A 9,433-nucleotide genomic window follows, 5' to 3' on the forward strand; every position below is an offset into this window, starting at 1 on the left:
GATTGTCTAATTTTTGATATATTTTAGATAAATATTTGATAAAATTTTGATATTTTGGTTACAATTTGAGTATTTTTTGACAAGATTTCGCTATTTTGTGGTAAAAATGGGTATTTTTGGCAAGACTTGTGTCTGTGTGGCAAGTATTGGGATATTTTTACTAGAACTGGATTCCTTTTCGCAAGAATTAGGTATTTTTGGCAAAAATTTTGTAGATTTTGGTAATAAATGGGTATTTTTGCTATGAATTGTATAACTCATGACTAGAAACAGATATTCCTGGGCTAGAATTGTTTTTTTTTGGCAACAATTTGATATTTTTTGGGTAACATTTGGGTGTTTTTGACAAATATTGGATATTTTGAGCCATGAATTGGGTGTTTTTCACCAAGACCTGGGATCTGTTGGCAATAGTTGGGCATTTTTCACAATAATGGAGTGTTTGTTTTTCAAGATTTTGGAATTTTGCCAATTTCGTTTTTCGGCAATAATTGGGTAATTTGTGGCAATAATTGGGTATTTTTTGACAACGATTGGCTATTTTTGGACAAAAATTGGGTGTTTTTGGCAAGAATTGGGTATTTTTTGCCAAGAATTTGGTATTTTTTGGTATGAAATGGGTTTTTTCATTTTTTCAAGAATAGGGTATTTTTTACAAGAATTGAGTATTTTTTACCAAAAACTTTTTTTGGTTTCAAGTTTCAGAATCTAAAACTTCGAAAAAAACAAATTTGTCCTCTTTTCACGACTTTTAAATTATGCCCATTGGATTCTGCGTTAAAAATTACGCTATAAAGATGTACTGTAACAAACAGTTCCAAAAAAAATAATTTGAGGTTTCAGGTTTCAGAAGCTGAAACTTCAGAAAAAACCAAAAAATGTAACTTCTAGGAGTTAAAGAAGTCACTATCAAATGCTTTGTTTAAAAACAACATATAGAGAGTTGATATAGCATACCATTCTCAATAAAACTATTTTGTAGTTTGAGGTTTGAGAAACTAAAACTACAAAAAACCAAACCCATAATCTATAATTGACCGTGAAATTATAACCATTGAACTTCACTTCAAAAAATACCCTCTAAAGTTGTACTGTAGTACTCATTTTCGACCAAAAAAAAAATTTTAGTTTGACGTTTCAGAATCTGAAACTACGAAAAAAAAACAAAAAAATTTTCAGTGATGGTTTTCTGTGTTTTAGTAATTTTCATTGAAATCTGTGTGAAAAAATTTCAACCGATTATTAGAACAACTTTATATACATTTTTTTTAACGGTTTCGGGTTTTTGAAACTGAAACTACCGAGAAAAAAAACAGAAACTACCAAAAGAAAATGCCAAAAAAATCGGTTTCTTGCATGCTTTCACATCATGAGTAAAAAAAATTGAAAAAAAAATGTAAATTTTCAAAAAAACTTTTAAGAAGCTTTTGCGAAAAACTTCCGATAATTTGAAATTATTGAAAACAAAACTTCATTAATAATCGAAAATTAAAAAAAATTGATAATCGAAAAAGTTATGCGTAAATGAAAAGTTTGAAAGTAAAAGTTCCGCAGATGAATTTTATTAAGTAGATAAGATTAGCTGAAGTGCATTAGAGCGGATGCATTTCCCTGGGGTAATTAAGATAATTACCCCTGGGTAATTACGATAAGATGGCAGGTCTATTGTTCTCACTCTCTTTTTAGGTACATCTTTGGAAATTGGACGAAAATAGGCTATACTTAATGTTAATACATAGGTACATCCTTTTACCCCCCCCCCCCCCAGCTCTGCTCACCTACTACTACTCACGATTGGCAGTATTCCAAAACCCATCAAAAAGAGATCTATTGAATTGGAAAGGTTTCGAAATTGATCAAGGTTTCGAGGATTCACTTTTATGTTTTTGGCCAAATTTTGCTTAATGATGACCAAACTAATACGAAAACTCAGCTCCATTACCCTTTACAATTTTTGTCAAAAGCAAGAAGAATCGTTAATGTGCGCTCACACATAAAGTTCCCACCTCGTTCATCCAAGATTCAATTTAATTGTCTACCAAATGAAGATGTAGAAACTTTTCAAAAAACCTCACATAGTGCAAAAAACAACTAAATGAAAAAATAATGCTGAAATAGAGGGCCGATCAGACCTGCCATTACTGAGAGTACTGAACGAGACAAACATAAAAATCAGAAAATAGCAAACATTAATTGCGACCGAAACCCGATGTCTATATATAAAAAAAACTTTGGAATCAGATAAAATCCGAACTAAAAAAACTTTGCCTTTAATTCATTGAATAATATATGAGACCTGTAAATAATGAAACACGGTAACAGGTCGACAAAGAAGAGCAAGAAGGGCAACGCCCAAAAATACGTTTATTATTGAAAACAACCAATTTCGAATTGATTAAAACCAAAACGTAAAAACTCAACCCATTAGGAAGGCTAATTTATACCTCATAGGAAACAATTAAAATTTGTTGTTATCCATAATACTTCAACACGATTATAAAGAGAACGGCGAAGCGAAAGAAAAACATCAATTAAATTTAAAAATAAAGCGATTTCGCAACCGTTGTCCTAAAACCGTAGACTTTTGAAGAAGAACACTAAGTCTCTTAATAGCGTCAACAGCGCAATTTCTACACTAAACAGGCTACCCCATTAGTGTGATATTATGTCAAGGAAACAAAATAAAAAATGGGAAAATATTTAAAAATCATATCTCTCTTATGAAAATGCGTAGTATCAAAACCAAGAAACCGTTAGCTGAAATTAAAATAGTTAAAAAGGTTAGATTTTGTTTGCTGGAAAAAGATGCGATCTGTCGTTACAGAGAAAAAGCTGGCAAAAATACTCTAAAAAGGACAAATCCATTAATTTCGTTAAAACAAATATTTTAAAAAAATCCATTAAGTTTCAACCTAACAAAACAGAAAAGCGTGCAACTGCTCAGAAAGGCAATTGTGAGTGTTTTAATTGACAAAAAACTTGATATCATAGCTTACGTGTGCTTTGATTTAAATGGCTCTTCTTCGTAACATGCGTTTGTGAAAAAGACATCAAAAAGAACGACAAATATTGACTAGTATCGAATACTCACGAAATGCTTATGAATACGCTAAGCCCCGAAGACCTCATTCAAAACATAACCAACTTCAAAAATTTTGTTGAGATTAACAGAAAGTTGGCAAACGTTTCAGTAATGAATACAAGTGTTTTGTGGGCGACAATGAGAACAAGCATTGGGAAGTTCAAAGCTTACTTTCTTTTGAAAAAGAATGTTTTAGGTAATTCAAAACTGTTAACTGTTAACTCAAATCTGAGACTAAAAATCTAAACATCCATTGGAAGAAACGAAGTCCTTTGGTTGTCAGGTACATGCTTTACGTCAAAGAAAAGAACGTCAATTAATGTCAACAACAGAAAAATTCAATTAATTTTTCTGAGAGAACGGTTTTGCAGCTGTTAAAATATTTATTCACAAAAAAAAATTTTTTTAAATTTTTTCGAATTCTTTTAATGCCAATTGGACCTATCATCCATGGGACTATTTGAAAAGGTAACAAACAATCAGCTCAAACACAGGCAGATTTGCAAAAAGCATAAAATTTTATGAAATTTCGTAGCAAGAAAGCCAAAAAATCATTAATTAAATATAAAAGAACTATGAAGACTGATCTTTAATTTTGTTTCGAATCAATTTTGACGTGTATACTTTGAAACTCGGAGACAGAAATGAGGTAAAATGAAGCAAACTGCAAGACATCACTGACATTTTCTTAAAACAAATATATTCAAATTCATAACAAGCATTAGATAAAAACTAAAAGCACTCACAGGTTTATAGGTTCATATGTTCACTTACAATTACTAGAGAACCCAATTAGAGCTTTGAATAAAAAGTCGAAATCATCAGGTTGCAGAAAGAATAACAAATGAAGTTAACACAAAAAAAATCAATTGAAGTTTTCTGAGCACAATGCAAAAGCCACAAAATTTTTGAGCTTTCCTCTGAAGACATAAAATATAATTATGGGGCCTTTTCTGTTGTATATGGGATCTATCATTAATTGGTCCTTGTTTTGAAATTCTCATCAGTAATCAACAAAAAAAAACAAGAATGCAAAATTATTTTGAAAAAGACAGCGCCCCAATATAATCCGTACAACTATAGATTTTAAGAATTCAAGATGAGCCCAAACCTAGCCCTGATTCTTCTGCGCGTCTAAAAAGCACCTACATATTCCAAATAATTGCAAAATGGGAAAATTGACGAATGAAATACTTCTATAATCCAGAAAAAAACGATGCAATTTTTATAATTGAGATAATTCTTCGAAAAGCCGGCAAAAATCATTACCAGAAGACTCCTATAGGACGCGAAAGTTCAAAAGCCCAGAAGTTGGGTATCTACTTCCTGCTTCTTTAATTAGAACTCGACAACAAAGCGTATTTGGAGCAATTTTTGATGAAAAAATTCTGGAATTCGAAAAGCAAAATTGTTAACCTAAAGACTCGGATGACACTGATCAGCAGCACTCTATCCTTAAAACTAATAACATTGTTGTGAAAAATTTTAAATAATTTTAGCAAATTGACAAATTATTCGAAAATGTGAATAAAGACAACGGAACACCGTCTGGTATTAACAAAATTTTGTTACTCAAAATTTCACTGAAGAAAATGGAAAATCTAAAAAGTTTTTTTAATTCCACGACCTACGCTGGACGGGTTTTCTAATGATAACAGTTACAACTCTCTACGATGAATACATCAATCGACCAGAATATACTGAACAAAAAACCCAGTGGAGTATATAGTTCCTGCTCCACAAGTGGGTCGAAACATTAGGCAAAAAGAATTGCGGTGTTTTAAACAGCAATGTTTCGAGGAACTTCTAACTTTTTGTTTTTTTTAGTTGAGATGCCAATGTTTGAAAAATTTAGCCAACTTGAAAAATGCCGACATTTGAAAGAAAAATTGCGCCTGTCAGCATCTAGATACGCATTTTTTGCCATTTCAATAAAGGAATTACAATTATCTAAACTGTGCTCATTTTTGAATTTTTGATTTTGAACAATTTGATATTAATTAATGGCGGGTTTTTGTTAATTCAACTAGACTATCAGCTCACTAAATAAAAAAAATAGAAGAAAAAAGTCAAAGCTATTCAACGAAAACTCAAAGTTCCCTCGCAAGTTTTTTAAAATAATCTAAAATTTTTTCAAAATGTAGAATAGACAAATGCACACCAGTGGAAGATTGTCACATGTAGTTTTCCGGGTCGAGATCGGATGAAAAGCTTGTAAGAACATGCAAGTTTCCATTAAAAGATGGTTAACATGTAAGCACTTGCAAGTCGAAGGTTAACTTGTAAGTTTCTTGCAAGTTTGTTCGGGTCAAGCTCAACTCTAATTGGTTGTTTAAATTCAATTTTTTGTCGTTTACTGTAGAAGACGCGGGGAAATTAGTTGCTCAATTTGTATGTAATACATATTGTGATCTAAATTGACAAATTGGTTGTTTCTAATCTGTTTCAACTCAAGTTATCTTTTTCCACTTTTACTTTCATATATAAGCATCTTTCATTAATTAATTAAATTATCTTTCAATCCTTTTATACCACTTTTTGTTTACTTTATTTTACTTCACACTTTTTCGGAGTCTACTTTTTTTTAAACAACTGTATTAAGAATCAGAATCATCATCTGAATCAGAAAGATATATTATTGGCACAGACGAAGTGATATCGTGTAACTTGTTTGATTTGTTAACTTGTAGGAAATTGTAAGTTGAATGGTTAACTTGTAGGAAATTGCACGTTTTTGGAAGAAAAATGTCCAAGGCTATGCATCGGCTTGTAAGAACTTGTAAGAAACTTGCAAGTTCTTACAAGTTAGCCATTCAATTTCAACCCGGGTTAAGAATAAAGAATCATGAGACAGTTGAACCACATGAGCAAAGAGGAAAGCATGCCTATATTTTTTGACTCTATGGTATTTAATACCTAAATGACTAATTATTTTTCCTTAGACATGCAAATTGTTAAAATGGGTGCCAATTCAACAACTTGGATTGCATGGAGAAAGATGCTGTAATAAAACAAGCTTTAAAAGTTGCAAACAAATATGCACGACTCGTCCGGAGTCTCTTATTACACTTCATTTTACTTCAGGTCATTTATCTCCCATGGTGTTAAAATTTTAGGAATGTTAATTAATTAGTCAATGTGTGTAAATATACAAATTTTTGTCGTAACGCAGAAAACTCGAAGAAAAAGGGATTTGAGCCGGCTGTAATATTTTTTCACAAAACAATCTTGCAAAAAATACCCAAATTTGGTTGGATAAACAAGCAAAAAGCTAAAAATACTGAGATGACGTTAAAAGTCGAACTGGGCGCGATAAATGTTGGTTATAAATACACCGCTCAGCGTCACCGTTAAAGATAATCAAAGGGTTTTTGATGAGTGTGGCATGGTTACTTCAGGTCATTTATCTCTCCATGCTGTTCACGCCTTTTGTTCTGCATGAGTATTTCTTTTTAAGGAACAAAATCACATCTTGGCAGTTGTTCTTTTTTTGTTTATTTCTGCGGATGTCAGAAAATCAGCAAATAATGCCTAAAATGGTTTACATATGTCAACCCAATTCAAACTACATTCGGATTGTTGGCAAATGTATGTTTGAAATTTGAATTTTTATGATTAAATTAGTGGTAGTAGATGCGCTACGTTGTTGAGTGGAACTGATTTAGTTTTTGCTTGTGTAATTTCACTGCCACGATTTTATTGCGGCGTACGTTGATGTTAAGAAAATAAAATTTGATGTTAAGAATAAAATCAGGTAACTACATTATCCTCCCCTGCAAAATTTTAGAAAAAAGGAATTATCGGCATGCCAGAATTGCTCCAAGCACATGTAGCATCGTTACAATTATCTGCCGGTACCAACACTTCACTTTTATTGCAAGTTATTAGCTGTATTTTTTGAATACATAAAAAAACAGCCCCAACATACTAATCACCAGCAGAAATTGGTGGTCTTTCCCATTATAGCCCCCTCCCCATGAAAATATAGTCCCCCATTATGGTATATTTACCATGATTGGGGTGGGGGGCTATAGGTTGTCTGACCACTAAGCGGTGGGGGGGGGTATAATGGGAAAGAACCGAAATTGGTGGTGCCCTGTATGGAAGTTTGATAGTTTTCCATTGTGGGTGTGACCATCAAATTGTGAAAGTTACTTTGCACTGCTGATTGTAAATATTAACTTTGAAATAGTGAAAATAAAAACCACATTTTCATTTTTAAATTTTCCATCGTTTGGAAATGCATGCCACGCTTAGACAGAGTGGAAGCTATAGTCACTTTTGAATAAAACATTTCTACATTTAGGCAAAATTAGTTTTCATTTTGACTAGGGTAATTAAGTGCAATATGAAAACAGTCACATGGCGTGACATTTTGGGTCCGAGGTAAGACTTTTATGATCTATCGCGTTCCCTCCTCCCAGTGTTTTCATGCCCCGTTACAATTTATGAAGTTGTATAGCACGCTACTGCTGTGAAAAAGTAGCACGGGCGCCTGGGGGTGTAAAAGTTATATGGCCACTTAGCTTGGGGGGGGGGGGGGGGGGGGTATAAATCCCACTTTTGTATAGCTAAGGTTCAGGTTGTCACGGAAGTCACTCCTCGTTCTCTATTTAAGTTGAGCATGTTCTTTGGATAAGTCGAAGTCGAACCCTTAACCTAAGCATCATATTTTTTCAGATCAATTCCCTTAGTGCTTTTATATAGGACGTCACTATGCACTAAAATAGAACATACGAATGGTGTGTGGTGGTGGTGGTGGGGGGGGGGGGGTGGGTCGGCTCTATCCTAACTAAAGTTTTTAAACCTTTATGATGTAAAAAGGACTAAACTAACATAGAGAGTGGCAACATTCTGCAGGGCGACCTGTTTGTCCTGTTCTGGCTTAGGAGGCTCACTGGGACACTCTTCCACTAACAGGTCAGAGATCTCCTGTTGGGCCAACAGCCATTGTTTGTTGTAACACGCATGGGACATTCTTCACACTTACTTCAGAATAGAAAACAACCGTGAAACTTATTCACTTTAGCCGTAATTAATTGTTATTTCGGGGGTGATACAGTTCGGTTATACCTTCCTTTCGCCGGCTGTGGTTTAACAAAAACGTCCCAAAGCTTGAAAAATAACTGTGAAATTCAAAGAATGACTGAGTGAGAGTGATACAAGTTGATAGATAATGGAAATTTCGTTTCACTTGTGTCGCTTTGTAGCATTAATCACAGGTGAACAAGATAAAAACAACAAACAATACTCTGTTGCAGATATGAAAAATATACTCGGTTTAATACTAAATGCGCACGTGAAAAAAATCACTAGCCATGCAAACAAATAACGAAAGCTTAGCTATAGAAAATTTTAAAGTACATTGCTTTATACTTATATTAATATTACGTAATAAAAAACCACAACTACAGCTGGGATGTCGCTTATTTCACAGAAGACAGTATCACATGTTTCGTTTCAGTGTTGCAACTGTCAGCACAAATCGTAAAATTATCAAGATAGTTTTTGATGGTTCCACAATGAATTTGATTTTTACCCGACTCTTAAACCAGAGCTCTACTCAATGGCCGAACTTTTCCATTTTTCATGTTTGGACAACAGTTTTCAACCACCCGATCTTTTCAATTCGTCCATCCCCCCCCCCGCTCGGGTCGGATGTCCTTCCTAAAGTCCTCTCATTTTTGTTGTAAGAGTGGGCGGGGAGGGGGGTAACAGATAAATTAACTAAATTAAACCCCCACTCTTACATCTTTTTGGTCTGTCAACGGGGTAAAATGACGTAGGAGTTGTTTTCTCCATTACCCCCTCACACTTACATCATTTTACCCCACTTGGCTGCCAAACAAAATGTAAGAGTTTCGAGCTGCATTTTCCTAAAACTCCTCCCACTCCATTGCAGCCTCACTCTTACATCTTTTTGGGCGAAAACATTCGACCCGGGAGAGCACGAGTCAATACATATTGAATTATTACGAAAAAACGTAATAAGCGCACAAACGGAAAAGATCCCAAGAGAGACAAAGGTCATTGTTCGAAAACGGTCGTGTGTGAATTTGATTCTTTTGCACCGTTAAGAAAATAAAACATTGAAAACGTTGACTTTATTATACGTGCAAATAAGTTTAATATTGACTTAAATTTTTTTCATTACCTAATCAAATGGACAACGTGGACATGGAATTATCCTCTACAGCCAGCAACCCCGATGTAACGGTTAGCCTATTGCAGGCTATACAAAGTGAGCCAACTCCTCTTCGTTCTGAATTAAAAGAAAAAGACAAGAAAATTGAAATCCTGGAGGAAAAAATTAAACGATATATCAAAAGGATTTAAGGAAGATCTCCAAAA

The 9,433-nt window shown here is 33.8% G+C and overlaps 1 protein-coding gene across 1 annotated transcript in view; it reads right to left on the bottom strand.

The window, feature by feature from the left end:
• Nucleotides 1-8,369, bottom strand: part of LOC142355294 (dynein regulatory complex protein 11-like) — a 33,380-nt gene extending 25,011 nt beyond the window's left edge. Inside the window, exon 1 of the mRNA XM_075407504.1 lies at nt 7,919-8,369. Coding sequence (XP_075263619.1) covers nt 7,919-8,059 — 141 coding nt within the window. The 5' untranslated portion in view covers nt 8,060-8,369. The remainder of the gene's footprint in view (nt 1-7,918) is intronic.
• Nucleotides 8,370-9,433: the final 1,064 nt, after the last annotated feature.

The sequence above is a fragment of the Convolutriloba macropyga genome, unplaced genomic scaffold, assembly GCF_964194025.1.
Source record: "Convolutriloba macropyga unplaced genomic scaffold, txConMacr16.3 SCAFFOLD_428, whole genome shotgun sequence".
Lineage (NCBI taxonomy): Eukaryota > Metazoa > Xenacoelomorpha > Acoela > Convolutidae > Convolutriloba > Convolutriloba macropyga.